The sequence below is a fragment of the Arvicanthis niloticus genome, chromosome X (genome assembly GCF_011762505.2).
Source record: "Arvicanthis niloticus isolate mArvNil1 chromosome X, mArvNil1.pat.X, whole genome shotgun sequence".
Taxonomy (NCBI): Eukaryota; Metazoa; Chordata; class Mammalia; order Rodentia; family Muridae; genus Arvicanthis; species Arvicanthis niloticus.
Window position 1 is genome coordinate 35,597,163 of NC_047679.1, and position 15,237 is coordinate 35,612,399.

General features: G+C 34.6%; 1 protein-coding gene across 2 annotated transcripts in view; it reads right to left on the reverse strand.

Moving 5' to 3' along the window:
* Nucleotides 1-4,892: 4,892 nt before the first annotated feature.
* Nucleotides 4,893-15,237, reverse strand: part of Prrg1 (proline rich and Gla domain 1) — a 99,153-nt gene continuing 88,808 nt past the window's right edge. For both annotated transcript variants that reach the window (XM_034484713.2, XM_076919107.1), the window contains exon 4: nt 4,893-8,430. In XM_034484713.2, coding sequence (XP_034340604.1) covers nt 7,945-8,430 — 486 coding nt within the window. In that variant the 3' untranslated portion in view covers nt 4,893-7,944. The remainder of the gene's footprint in view (nt 8,431-15,237) is intronic.

A 15,237-nucleotide genomic window follows, 5' to 3' on the forward strand; every position in this document is an offset into this window, starting at 1 on the left:
GTACCTGCCATTTTTCTGACATTAATTTTCTTTCAGTCAGATGGATGATATGAAGTGTTCTCCAAATGAATACATTGAGTTCTACTGGTTAATTGTTTCTACAAAATGTAGCATAACTTTATGGACAGCATTTAATAAATATAAAGGTATAAAGGTATATTTAATAAATATAAAGGTAGTTCTGTGGTAAATGCTGTTAAATGAACAGAAATCTAAAAGGCATGAAGTTACAAAGATGTTTCTTGGCATAGGAAGAGAGTTAGAAGAGACATTAATCCCTGCTCCTCAAGTTAAAATTGAAACAGTCAAGTTCTAAGCAGATTGATTCCATTGTGACTTTAAATCCAAGCCCAAAACATGAATTAAATTTAGTGGTTGATTCCAAGACATTTCCTGGTGATCATCACCTCCTGGTGTTCCTATTTTTCTGAAGTTACATCCTGTATTGAATAATGAGTTGACACCATGTAGCCAACAGTGTTACCAGGATCTCACAAGAGATGATGCCTCAGGCACAGTGTACAACCAATTGAAAGTCTTTATTTTAGCCATCTGCGACTACACTCAGATGTAGCCCAGGATTGAATTGCTCAGTGTCCAGCACACTAGGTTTTTGAAGGCAAACATACAAACAAAAACCATGTCCTGACATCTCACTGGGCAGCTGCTGGGGGAGGGGGGAGGTGGGAGGCAGGAGGAGGGGGGAGGTTTCATAGACACAAGCACTTCAACAGAAACTAATATAAGTAGTTACCTGGTGGTGACAGGGCTTTCCTCATAAAGAGGCAGTTTAACAGAAAATAAAGTAAGTTAGCAAGGACATACTGGACCTAGGCTTTCTAGAATAAAGTTGGGTTTTATTCCATGGTATTCTCTATCAAAAAGAACAAATTCTAATTAAACCTGAAATGGTGTCAAAAAGAATACAAGATGGAGTAAGTAACCTTTTCACTATCTTGTCCTGTCCCAATAAGATGTGGTGGAAGTGGCATGTTTTAGAACTCAAGATCCCAGTGTATGTCTTAATAAACCTTGAATTTGATTTGATAATCTTGGAACTCTCACTTTTGAAAAGTCTCCTATCAAGATCCAGTTGGCAAGTTGTGAGCTCAGGCCACATGGATACCTTAAAGATGCTCTTGTAAATAGATCCATTTACATTCCCTGTCAGCTACCCAACATTAATTGCTAGCTTTCTAAGTGCATGCTGTTACACATTCCTCCCAACGCAAGCTTTTCAAATTACACTGGCTAGCCTCTGACACTTACCACATGAAAGTTTCTTAGTGGGACATAGCTAACCAAAGTGACAAAAATTCCCAACATAGTGAGGGACCAAAATACATCCTTGTCTTGAGGATAATATTTTTGTGTAGAAATGGATGGTAGAATGAAGCTAGAACTAAGAAAGCATGTGGAACTCTATTCCTTTATTCAGGATAGAAACACATTTCCTCAAAGGAAATGTTTCCTCCCTTAAGTGCACTTGACTCTAATATTCAAACGCACTCTAGCTTTGTCTCCCTTCTAACTTCTCTAATCTTGCATGTCCTTACAGGTTGAACATCATATGACATGAATGCTTTCATTGCTAATTCTTCTTAATAATCATTTTTACATTACTACTTTGAAGCCTGTTCTGTTAATGTCCCCATTTATTGGTGAAGAAACTGAGAAAGGTAGCTAAAATTTTATGTTCTATTGTTCCACCTTTAAATAGTAAAATCAGAATCCAACTCTAGCAGTCTACCTAGAGTCTGTATCTTTAACCAAGAATGTATTGCTCCATTTTACTATTCTTACTTTACATGTAATGTGTATACTCTGCCCAGAGGATAGTAATATCATAAAGGGGAGGAGCAATATTTGTGTTAGTCTTCAGCATTCTTAACACTTTATTACTACCACAGTTTCTTGTAAATATGTTCTTTACTGCTATATATTAAATAAATATTTTATATTAATTTATATTAATTTAGCAATAGCACTTAAGGCAATCTTGACTGAAAAAAATTTATCAGGATCAAATTTTTGCTGTAGTTTTATTATTTATGTATATGTGGGCAGTGAGTATGCACACATACATGCAGGTACTAGAAGAAAGCCATCTTTCTAATCCCAGGATCCAAACTTTAAATGCATAGTATATTAAAGAAAGCATTGGTTAACTTTCTCCTACTTTTAACAATTCATTTTAGAACATTCCATAAGATTTTAATATTCTGATAGTTTTTCTCTCATACATGTATTTACATTGATATAGAAAATGAATGAATTGAATCTAGAGCTAAGAAAGCAAACTGTTCACAACTTTTAAGAAAAAATTTGTGGCTATGTAATGTCATAAAAGTAGCTCATACATTCTGAGAGAATTTTTCTGAACCTTACAGGCAGAATTAATAATACACCTACCTTGAGGCCACTTAAGAATGCCACCCTACTATGTATTCACTGTTAACTTTAAGAGAACAATATAACAGCCAACCTTACTTGTCTTGGATTTCCCATGTGATCAACTTTTACAACCTAAGCTAATGCATAGCTGTCATCTTAAATTATGTACCTTTTCATGCTGCTCAACCAGAACAATGCATTGGTATTATTTGCTGAAAGCAGCAAATGCAGAAGATGAAAACAATTTTCTAGTTTGTGTTGGAATTCTGAATAAGTAGGCACTAATGCCACTGAAGTAATGACTCATCAGCAGGATGGACTTGCTAGAGAAAGAGTAAGCAGTCAAGAGACAAAAGCTTCCTTTGTCCTTTTATGTAGGCTGTCACCAGAAGGTGTGGCCAGAATTAGTGTTGGCCTTCTGAACTCAAATAATCTTTCAAGAAAAATTCTTTGGAGCTGTACCTAGCTGCTTGAGTTTTAGTTGATTACTAGATGTGGTCAAGTTGAAAGCCAAGATTAGATATCACATTGGCTAAGAAGAAACATCTCAAAACCCAGCAATATTGGGTGGAATGTTATGTTAGAAAGACATCACTTAATTTAACTCTCTATAAGTTCATTCACTAAAAGGCAACACTGGGACTTTGTCCAACCCCATCTCTGGATCCTTGATGTGGTTTTGCACTATTCAGTAAGAGCAGGACTAAGGGAAGCAAGGTCTGTATTTTTGTCTGCTAAATCTACTGCTCAAACTAGCTTTCTAGTCTTTTTTTAAAATATTTTTTAAAAGAAAGAAATGGTCCTTTGTTTGGGTTGAGAGTAAGCAGTATAAGATGGGCCACTGAGCCCACAGGGAGAACCACGTTTATATATAACATCAGGTTTTGAGTGCTGCTTCTACCTGGCCTCAGGTAATTCAGTCAATTTTTGGCTTTTGAAAGTGTCTCAGGTGACCACAGTGTCTAGAGTAACTTTGGTCATTAAGAGACAGAAAAGAAGACACTTTCAAAAGTCAAAGATGATTAAATCTTCTGGGTCAGAACTGGTGCCCTCCATAGACCAAACCAAAAGTGTTTTTCCTGCTGACTTACCTGATGTGTGGATCAGGGAAGCACCCAGTATTCTGGGAATCCAGCCCTCATCTTCCACAGTTCTTGTCTGATACCACAGATCAAAGGCCTGGGCACTGCTGTGTGTCAGAAGCAACAAGTACTTTACTTTCTGGCAGTATTGGGTCTTCTAGTCGCTCTCAACCCTCTGAGGGACAGTAATGTCATGGTTTTTAGTTCTTGGCTTTTTCTTTCTCTCTTTTCCTTCCTTTTCTTTCTTTCCTTCTTTTTCTTTCTTTCATGTGTCTGCTGTGTTTTTGTAGATTGTCATGGCCCTGGACTGGACTGTAATGGAATCACCTATTTAAAGATTCTATGTGGACTGTAATGGAATCACCTATTTAAAGATTCTATGTGATCTCAAATGTATATTATGTTTTGGTTTTAAGTTTTGTTTTGACTGTGATGGAATTGTTTCATTTCTCATGTTAATGTGAGAGACATATGCCAAATGATTATTTGATGTATTTTTTTAATATTTAAATAAAATATTTGGGAGCAAACCTTAAGAGGGAATCTTTGATGTCCTCAAGTGACTAATAAGTGTGTGATTGCAGAGAGATCACAGTGCTATGGATATGACAAAGTCTTTTGGGGTGCTGTGCATGTTTGATGTCATGCCATGAGATTCATGGTTGCCATAATTAAGCAAAAATATTTTCCCCCAAATTAAAATTATATACTTAAAATTTATATTTAAAATTTCTCCAAATATATAAATAACTTAAAAATTTATAGCAGAAAGACTGAATCACTTTTTTTAAATGATGCTTCCTTAATGTTGCTGAAATCAGTCTTTGCTATTTTAAGTTAGCTACATTTGGGGAAATATCATGTGGTCACAACATTTTAATCATATGGTATCTTTATGCCAAATGTCAAAAGCAAGTTATCTTAAGTAGAAAAAAAAGGCAGCTTTTAAAGAAAATATCTGTAGAAATCACTATTACCATGAGTTAACAAAATACACAACAGCAAGGATTTCACATGAAGCAGATGTTTCCATTTCTTTAGGTAAGTAAAAAGCAGAATAAAAAGTTTTTAATACTGAGAAAACTGAGGTTTTCACGAGATTATTTCTGATTTCTGTATAATGATATCCTATAAATTCATAAGAAAAATACAGTGATTTTACCTAATTAAAAGAATGTGATTACTAAGAGCTTATGCAATATTTTTTGTTGTTGTTGTTTTTCGTTTTGAGACAGGGTTTCTCTGTGTAGCCCTGGCTATCCTGGAACTCACTTTGTAGACCAGGCTGGCCTTGAACTCAGAATTCCGCCTGCCTCTGCCTCCCAAGTGCTGGAATTAAAGGCGTGCACCACCACTGCCCGGTGATTATGCAGTATTTTTAACATCTAATCATATTAATATATAAAAAATAAACAGTTAGGCTTAAAATATCTTTATTTAGCATACCAAAACCACAGGAACATAAGAAAATTGTATCTAGTATAAACATAAAAAGTTAAATACCATAATTTAATGTAAACCAAGCATTTGAAAAATGTGAACTATTGTAATAAAATACATGCTATTTACACAGAACTAAGTTAAAGCTACCTCTGTAGTTACTGGATCAGATTATCAATCTTGAAGAAGTTATCATTAGCAATCAACAAACATAACATCTCCTTTTTTATTAATCAATAGGAAAAGAAGCAATCATCTTATTTATTTAAAACATATATAATTTATTGTGACATTTAGAGCAGGAAAGCAAAAAGTGTCAGTTCAAGGATTTCAGACACAAGCAATGTAGGTGCAGGTTTGAAAATCATTCTATTGGAGGAACAGATCTTTTTATTTAAATATAAATTGTTTAATTCCATTTATTTACTGCTTAGAAAGGTATTAAGTATATTCTGTAAAAATAAATCTTCATTAAAAATGATAAAAGGCAAATACAGTATCAATCAGGTAGGAAATGCAAAGCATAAAAATATATATTATTCCAGATAAGCCCCTTAATTATAATAAATGTTAGGAAACTCAGTTTATAAAACCAGAAGGAGTAGCAAAGGGAATTTTAAAAGTATGAAACATAAACTGTACTCAAACACAGCAAAAATGTATAAAATAAAATTTCATAAAGTAGTATTTTGATTATGCTCTTCTTATCACAGAAAAGCTGCCAGGAAATTTATGGTTAGTACAGCTATTAATTACTATGAAATAGTGTTTTCTCTGACCAATAATCTAAACAGCTCTCATTACTGATCAATTTCTTTAGCTTTTGTTGCAACAACCACCATTCATTGTTCTACTTCAGTTCAGAAAGTGCTAAATACAATATTGAGATTTTAAAATATAAAATAACTTTACAAGAACAAAAACCTAACTTAGTGAGAGGATGTCTTGTTCTTTTGTCCAATTCTGTAGTTCTTAAAATTTTGGTTTCTGGATTCCTCCTTAAACTCTTGGGGGAATCTAGATTCCAAAGAACGTTTGTTTTTGAGATTTATATCAATATTTAACATGTTAGAAATGAACTGAAAAAATTAAAGCACTAATTCAGCTAAAAATTAAAAAAATATGCCAATACAAATTACATTTTTATGAAAATAGCTATATTGTCTTTTTTAAAAGATGTGTGTGGCGACTGTATTGTTTTCCATTGTTTGACTCTTGTTTTGAGAGAACTAGAATAAAGAGACAAATAATGTCTTCAGATAGGATGAAAATATTTTGATTTCACAGATTCCATGGAAGACTGTCAGGAAACTCTTAGGGTTTATGGGCCACAATTTGAAAATTGCTGGTCTCATCTAAAGCCTAATATTAGTGTAACACACACACACACACACACACACACACACACACACCCTTAATTTTCTGTTATAAACAACCCATAACTTCTCTTGTATACTGGGTCAAACATCTCCAACTTCAGATTTAATTAGAAACAGACAATTATCATACAGCAAGGAAAAATATTTAAAGCAATATTGTCATGCTGAGACCATTATCAAGATAAAAATACCTTTTCACCTATTAGGCCGATTAACTAATTCATGTCCTTTAGTGCATGTTCCAGCATTTTATTATCCAATACAGCACTGGCAAATGTACTTAAATTGGCACACCTTTTGTACAGTCCAGATTATGTTTAGGAAAATATTAACTATTTATGAAGCAGCCTGTTCTATTTCTCCTTATGTAAAAAGCTCTGATAGAATTCTAGGGAAACAGGAGAAAAGTCACCCTGAAGCACAATAATAACATTAGGATCTTACAATTAAATAGTTCTTCATACTGAAAAATCACTTGGATACATGCAATCTCATTTGACCATTTTTCTATTTTTTCTGAAATAGTTTATTTTGGCAATTCATTCATAACCTATTCCCTCTCCTCCAAGGAAAAGAAGCAAAACTATTGCAGCTAAAAAAAAAAAAAAAAAAAAGAATATAAAACAGCAACATAGTGAGACCTATGTGGAACTAAACTATATTTAGTGTGCATCTACTATAGCAGATACTGTATAATCTTCCATCAACAGAACATTAAGACAAAAGTCACAGCTTATAACTAAATGAAAAATTGTGTACTAATAATTTTGAGAATAAGATTTTAACCTGTGCAGAACATTAAAAAATGATTCAAAATTGATTTTGGCCAAATTCTTGAGTATATGGAGAGTCTATAGTAGCAATGAGAATGAAAATTAGTGTAAAAAATTATTGCCAATCACACAATAAGCAATGGAGTAGTCAGTACCTACTCCCTGTTATTAACACAAACATTATTTCATTACCTAGAAATACTTGCAAGCAAGTGGGATGAAACATTCAAAGATGATAAGAAAATTCTAATGGGACAGTATTTGGTAATCAGCCAAGAAGAAAAACCCTAGTACAAAATGAGCTAAATGCCACTAATGATCAATGATTTCTTTGTTATATACTACAATCAACCACATATAATAAATGCTACATGCTCTGTCTCTTGTCTCTCTCTGTTGAGATGTTTCTAAAATTGAGGATGAATCCATGCATATTTTTTCCATTCATGAAAGAAGAAATAGGAAGTTAACCAATGTCTTTAATTAGAAACCATGCATGTTGTTGTCTATCACATATACTGTCTGTGACCCCTGCCTTTTCAATTTTGGTGAGTAATGCTGTCTTTATGGGTGGTGTGGTAGAAGTTACTTGTACACAAATTGGATGGTACACATGTGGCTGTATGCATACATGTGTATTCTTTACAGCACATAAAGACTGCCACTGACATGTTTCCCTTTGTAAAAAAACAAATACAGATAATGATTTTATAATAAGTAACAAAACTAAAGATAAATCAAACCAGTAAATGTGAAGTGGTATGCTCTAAGAGTCTAATAAAATATGTCAATGCACATTTATGTAGTAGTAAAGTGCTAGAAAGTATTTCCATTAGTATTTTAGAAATGATTAAAGTTTTAAAAAGTTTTGCAGCTTCATTTGATGGTGGTGACCACAGGCACCATAGCAATGGCACTAGCTGAACTGGAGTTAACTATGTCCTCATATTCTGGTGGTGGGTCCAAATGAGGTTCTGTTTCACTCCTTCTCAGGTTCACCTGGCCAGTGGCTTCCTCATAGGTTGGTGGAGGATCACAGTTGGAAAGGCGAGTGGAAACCGAATCTGAGCGCCCAACAACATATTCCAAAAATCCTGGAGACAATCCACTGCTATCAAAGACTTCATCTGGTGGAGGAGGTGGAGTAATGATGTTAAGATGCTGAGGGAAAGGAATGTGGCTTTCAGTCACAGTCTGTCTCCGAGTTTTGTTTCTTAGAAAGCATCTCCAGATTAAGAAGATGACAAGGAGAATAATGAAGAGGCCAAAGATTAATGGAAAAGTAAGATAGAATTGAAACCAGTCGCTTCCTCTGTTGGTTTCTCCTTGTTGTGCGTTTGTGTACGTGCTCCAAAACTCTTTCTAAAAATACAAAACAAAATAAATAGGTAAAAATTTTCAATATGATCCAAACATGGTTAAGTATGAACAAATACTTGTGTTCAGATATTGACAAAAAAAAACAGAATCAGGTGTGTTAGGTCAAGTGACATAGCCTTATTTTTTACACCAGTAAATAACAAATAGAGAAGCCTGTTATTAGAATGGAGTTGTTCACAGAGAAACTGGTTATCAGATAAAAACATCATTAATTTGCTATATTTAATGAGTCTAACTATCAACCATCATAGTTTATGGCTCAGTACACTGAAGTTTCAAGTCTCTTGTGGTTCCATGCCTGACTGATAGCAAAGGGCTGCAGTTCATTTGTTGGTGCCCACCTGTATCCACAAAGAGTGATTGACTGAACAGTGCTAGATAAGGAAAAGCTCAAAATACAAAAGCTGAAATACAGTATCTACTATATGTATATCATTTCTATACCCCTGTAAAGGTGAAAAATTGTAAGTGAAACCATTATTATCAGGAATTATCTACAAATCATCGTGTTCATTCTAGATGCTGCCTACAATAGTCATAACTCAAAGCTCTTTAAGATTTACTTAGAGTTATTTACACTTTCAGCTGTGACATTTTAAGAGTATAAAAGAGTTTTGCACTATGAGAACCATTGTCTAGCTGTGGTGTTTTAGAGTGAAAATTAAAGGGGCAGGAAAATGTTTAGTAGATAAAGTACTTGCTATGCAAGCATGAGAACCTGAGCTGAATCCCTATCACACATAGACAAAGAATATGTACACACACATATGTATATACAAAATAAAAAAACAATTAAGAGCTGAGTTTTCTTCTTTTAAAGATAGTATCAAATTATTTACCTTTACAAATATAAGTCACAGGGCTGGACATGTTTTAGAGTATTTGCAATATAGATATGCAAGTAAATGTAAGCACATATAGACATATGGTTATGAACTGTCACTCATATCCAAATCTGAGATTCTTATTATGTCAGCCACATCATAATTAATAACATCTGCTGGTAAGGCTATTATATGTTTTTAGTACCAAATATTCAGCAGATATATACCTTGATTCCGAATAGTTTTGTTTCGGGGACCCAACATACATTCCCTCCTCAACATTTTATCAATGGCAATGCTTTATATACAGATATTGCCTATGAATAAAATACATAATATTCCCACAAGAAGCATTAGGATGGTGTAGAAATTCTGTTACTGTACTCTGGAACATAGGCTTTAAATTTCAAATGAAAAAATATCGGGTATTTAAAACTTTTCATGATTGTTGGGAACTATTTAGGAGATGCAAAGGAAACATGATGTAATTATAAAGTATCACATTTTTTCTTGAGCCTTAACTTTTTTACCTGTCAAGTAGGGCAATAGAAATTGTTTAAACAGTAAATAAGATAGCACATATAACACATCTAATTAAGTTCTTTGTATATAAACTCTCAATAGTAATGATTACAATGAATGTTATGTCTATTTAAGCCCTTTCTTCCAAATGACTAACTTAAATCTATATCTTGAATGACACAGAAGTTTTCCTAAATCAAATTGAATTCCAGGACAGCCAGGACTATATAGAGACACCTTCTCTTAGTAAAAAGAAGAAGAGGAGGAAGAGGGGAAAGAAGAGGAGGAAGAGGAGGAGGAAGGAGAGGAAGAAGAAGAAGAGGAACAAAAAATCCAGAAATAGCATTTATTTATTTATTTATTTATTTTGTTAACATTATAAATCACAAATGAAAACTCATGAAACGTGTATATATAGTCTGGTGTTTTAGTGCTAGGATGGGCCCTCAAGAACCTTACACATGCTAGGAAAGCTATGTTCTCACATAGTTTTTAAAACAAACAAACAAACAAACATCTTGCATTTTAAATATTGTATACATTTTATATATTTAATCAGAAAGCTAGGAAAGAAACAAATCAGTTGCAATCTCATCACAAAGACATAAATCAGCATTATTAATATTTGGGGTATATATCCTTTAGAAACATTTTGAGTCTATTCAGACTAAGTTTTCCTTTATCTTCACATGAAATTTTACCACCTTAGTCCCTTAGTTCATAACATCCTGTTTTCATTTTATCTATCAATGAACACAAATATTCAAATATACTTTCAAGAAATTAGATGCCACCTTTGATAAATACAATAAAATGTGTGTTTTTTAAAACATGATCTAGAGTAATTTAGAATAGTTAGTTAAGCATTATCAATGTGCATGAAAAGGAATTGTAGAGACAGCTTCATGGTTAAAAGCACTTCTTACTCTTGCAAGAGGTCTGGGTTCAGTTCCCAGCAACCACATGGTGGCTTATAACCATTTGTAACTCCAGTTCCACGGGAATTCAATTCCCTTTTCCAGCCTCCATGAGTTCAAGGCCCACAAGTGGGGTATAGATATGCATTTAAAATAAAATACACATGACTAGAAAGAAAGAAAGAAAGAAAGAAAGAAAGAAAGAAAGAAAGAAAGGAAAAAGAAAATGAGTCATTTTTACATACACAGCTTGCATAATTCATTTTTTGTTTCTTTGATATGATAGGAGCTTAAAAATCTAGTGGCTAATACTCTTGTTTGGTTTAGAAAAGTTAGAGAAGAACAATCAAACTTTTATTTTGAGGGTAAAAAGAAAGGACCTTTTAGGTAAAAGCAGATTTGTTAAACCAATTTTTTTTTTTTACTTTACACATTGTAAAATTCTTCCATATAACCAATAATGTAGGTATTATTATCAAACCAGTATTTCAAGTGAGGAAAATGAAGGCCCAGAGTAAATACATAATAAGAAACTTTTAACTTGTAAATTTCAGCTGGAATTTCTACCATCAGGCCTGGACCAGAGCAAATTAAAAGGCAATCTGCAATAACATGTAAAGTAGTCTAAACCAATCTGGCCATCTCCTGAAAATTGAATATGGTTCCTTTATGTTTAATGTATAATTAAAAGCAAGCCTGTATATTTTACACATAAAGTATTTTCAATTAATGCAAAAATGATCTAAATAGAAAGGTACTCCAAATTATTTCTTTGAGACATGGAATTATTTTGACCTTGAGACCAGGAGTTCAGAGTAAGAGTTACTAAAGGGAATTTATATTTTTCTGTTTTGTTTTGCATTGCTGGAGACTGAACTCAGGGCCTTGTACATAGTAGGCAAGCACTACACCATTGAACCACAACCCAAGCAAGGGAAATTCATAATTTTAGAACAAACTAAAATTATCCAAATGAGAAATATATTCTACATCTATCAGAAAGGTAAACTATGCCAGAGAGAAGAGGACCATGGGGTAAACATTTTCTAGTGGAAGGAAAATTATAGAACAGAGTTCAGTAAGTTAATGATTCTCTGAAAGAATATTTGACTTTCTATAAATGTGTGATTTTCTATTTGAATTTCCTTACTGCCACTGATGAATAGGATCTGAGTGATTCAAGCAAGACCTTCTAGAAAGAGTAGAACTGTGGATCCTCATTTCACTTCAGTACTGAGGTGCGTGAATGTAGCTGGGGCAGACTAAACACAGAGGTGTGAGGCCATCCTCACTGCCATTGTGGTATGGAGGTGGTGGAATACAGCCTAAGATGGGTGCCCAAGCCTGGGTGAGAACTGATGCAGGCTTGGGGTGAACCTAGGGTTCCCTACCTAGATACCCAGAAGTGTCCATGTCCAGAAGGCAGAGGGGTTTTCTGTGGGAGACTTTGGTGGCATGACTTTTTATGAAGAATGATTAGGCTCACGGTGGTTCTTGATGAGAGAGACACTCTTTATTTTTCCAAACTGTTTAATGGTAATAAAAATGGAGCAAAACACTGACATTGGGTGGACCAGAGATTAAATACCTTTTGCAGGAAGGAATGTCCAGGAAGGGAAGCATATTGGCTAAACGCTCCGGCTGGCCCATGTGGATACCTCATTAGCACAGAGAACTCTGTGCTCTGTGCTATGTGACTAGTGGTCAGGATCCTCATATAGGGTGTTATGGTCACATGCTCTAGGACAGGAACCTGTTTCAGAGTAGATGAAATAAATGCCTGCTGTTTTCAGATAGGAGAATTTACCGAGGTTTCTGAATCCGCTCAACCTTGCCAGTTTTTGTCTGATGACACAGTTCTACCTGCCCCACATAGAACTGTATTTTAAGAGTTAAAAATATATATGCGTGTGAATGTTTCCCATGCGTGGAGGCCATAAATTGTGTTGGAATCCATGGAGATGGAGTTATAGGCAGTTCAACTGTCTGATATAGGTACTGGGAACCAAACTCAGGTCCTTTGGAAGAGCATGAAGGACCGTGAACGACTGAGCTATCTCTCAGCCCCATAACTATTCACAATTTACTTTATTTGATTATCTCAGAACCCATTTGGAAAAGCAGAGAAGTGGGTGATTTCCCAGTCAGTTTGAACTGCTGGCTCGGGTGTTAAGAACATTTTCTTCATGCACAGTAATCATAGAAGCAGGAAAAATTAATAAAGCAAGTATTTTGAAGAGACATGGTTCTCATGCTTAATGTAGACTTATTGTGATTTATTTCTTAGAACTTGACATATTGCCACTTCTTCAAGATCACTGTTGACTTATCAAGGAAGGAATGAAATGGCTACCTTATAATGTTACAGTTAAAATCAGAACAATTTCCTAATAGCTAAAACTTTGAATATTTGTTGCTTAACTTTTATGGTTTAGACTTTTAGATTAGTCAAGCTGGCTAGATTTAGAATTACCTAGTAGACATGCTTTTGGGTATGTCTGAGGGTATTTTCAGGGAGATTTAATTATGAATAAAAGGCCTACTCTGATTTTTGAAAGCACTGGTGAGAGTACTAGACTGTGAATTTTTTTTAAAGGAGAAAGTCATCTGGGTACCATCATTGAATGAATATTTTCCCCTGTTTCCTGGCTATAGATGCAATAAGACCAGCTTCCTATTTTCATGTCACTACAGATAAAATCACTGTGACTGTCATGCCTTCCCCATACACATTGTAAGGTAAAATAAACCATTTCTTCCTTTAGTTGCTTTTTGTCAGGTGTTTGATAGCAGCAATAAGACAGTAACTAATACAGAGAACTGGTACCAAGAAGTAGGCCGATTCCAGTCATAAATCCGTTCATGTGATAAATTTATATGGAAAAATTTATGGCAAGAATGTGGAAGAGTTTGCCGTTGTAGGCTATATAGATAAACCTTACCATGTTATAAGCAGAGATTAATGGGCCATGGATCTGAAGTCTATAAAATTATACACAAAAATAAGATATTAAATAAGGACAGAGGAGGCTCAACACATACGTTCCAGAGGGGAACAAGGGTGTTACTGGGAAGATGGATTCTGGCTACTTATACTACACTCTGGCCAAGTCAGGCCACTTGAGAAATCTGAAAATCTGTGTGAGGCTGAATGCAAAAGTAATGGACTAATTTATTTAGTGAAGGAAATTTCAAGAGAAAATAACATCCAAGCTGTGACAGACATAGTTATTGCTCACTGTTCTTATTCAGATTTCTAGTAAAACAGAGAGCAGAGAAATATTCACTTTGGTAAAGAAAGGAACAAATCAGAGTATAAGCAAGTTATATGAATTTTAAAACGGGTTGCAGACATAGGGTATACATAGGGTGTACAATTGGAACAATAGAAATTTGAAAATTTATAAAATGCAAATGAGCCAGGTGTATTTGTACTCTTTGATCCTAACATTTGGAATGCAGGCCAGCCTGGTCTACATACTGAGTTCTAGGCAAGCCAAGGATACATAGAGAGACCCATCTGAAAAATGAAAATTTACTTGGAAAGAGCCAGCCAGAAACTGAGAATACTACTACAGAGGTTCTCTGCTCCAAACTGGCCACCTAGGGAAGTATTTTCCCAGGTACACAAATTGTTTTGAACTTTGATCCAACTTCTAAGTGGGACTTTTGAGCAATGTTTAAACTGTTAATGCTATAGGAACTTCTGAAATTGGAATTTTGTATTACAAGTTGGCTATAAGACTTTGAGAGTATGGGATGTTATGATTTAAAGTGACGTGTTTGGCACAAGGGTAGAAATGTAGTAGTTAGCTAAAAATGATTATATTACACTGCTTTGCATACAGGCATATAGTATACCACATATGCCTGTTGCCCACAAAGGTTAAAGAGGGTGTTAGAACCACAGGAACTGCATCTATGAATGTTATTAACTACCACGTGAGGACTGAGAACCAAATCCAAGCCCTCTGCAAGAGAAACAAGAGTTCTTAACCACTAAGTCAACTCTCTAGACCTTGTGGTATTCTATTTCAGTTGTCAACTTGACTGAATTTGTATAATTATACAGGGGATACAACCTTTCAGTATGCCTGTAAAGTCCCTTTCCAGGGATATTTTACTGGGGTGGAAAGAACCACCCTGAACATGGACAATATTTCATGGGTTGGGATCTAGGACTGAATAAAAAGAAGAAAGGATAAAATCAGGCTAAGCATTCATCTCTCTGCTTTATGACTATGGAGGCAATGTGTTAAGATACCTCATGCTTCCACCAAAATAAACCACCCTTAACTTTTTTCTTGTAAGGTATTTATTTATTTTGAAGTTATTGTTGTTTTTGAGACAGGGTTTCACTATGTTGTTCAGTTGTCCTGGATTTCACTCTGTAGACAAGGCTGACCTCAGATGCCTGCATTTAGCTTCTGAGTGACAGGATTAAAGGTGTGTGCCACTAGGCACAGCTTGTTTTGTTGCAGCAAAAAGAAAGTAACTAATACACCAGACAATGTTGCGTTTGAAAT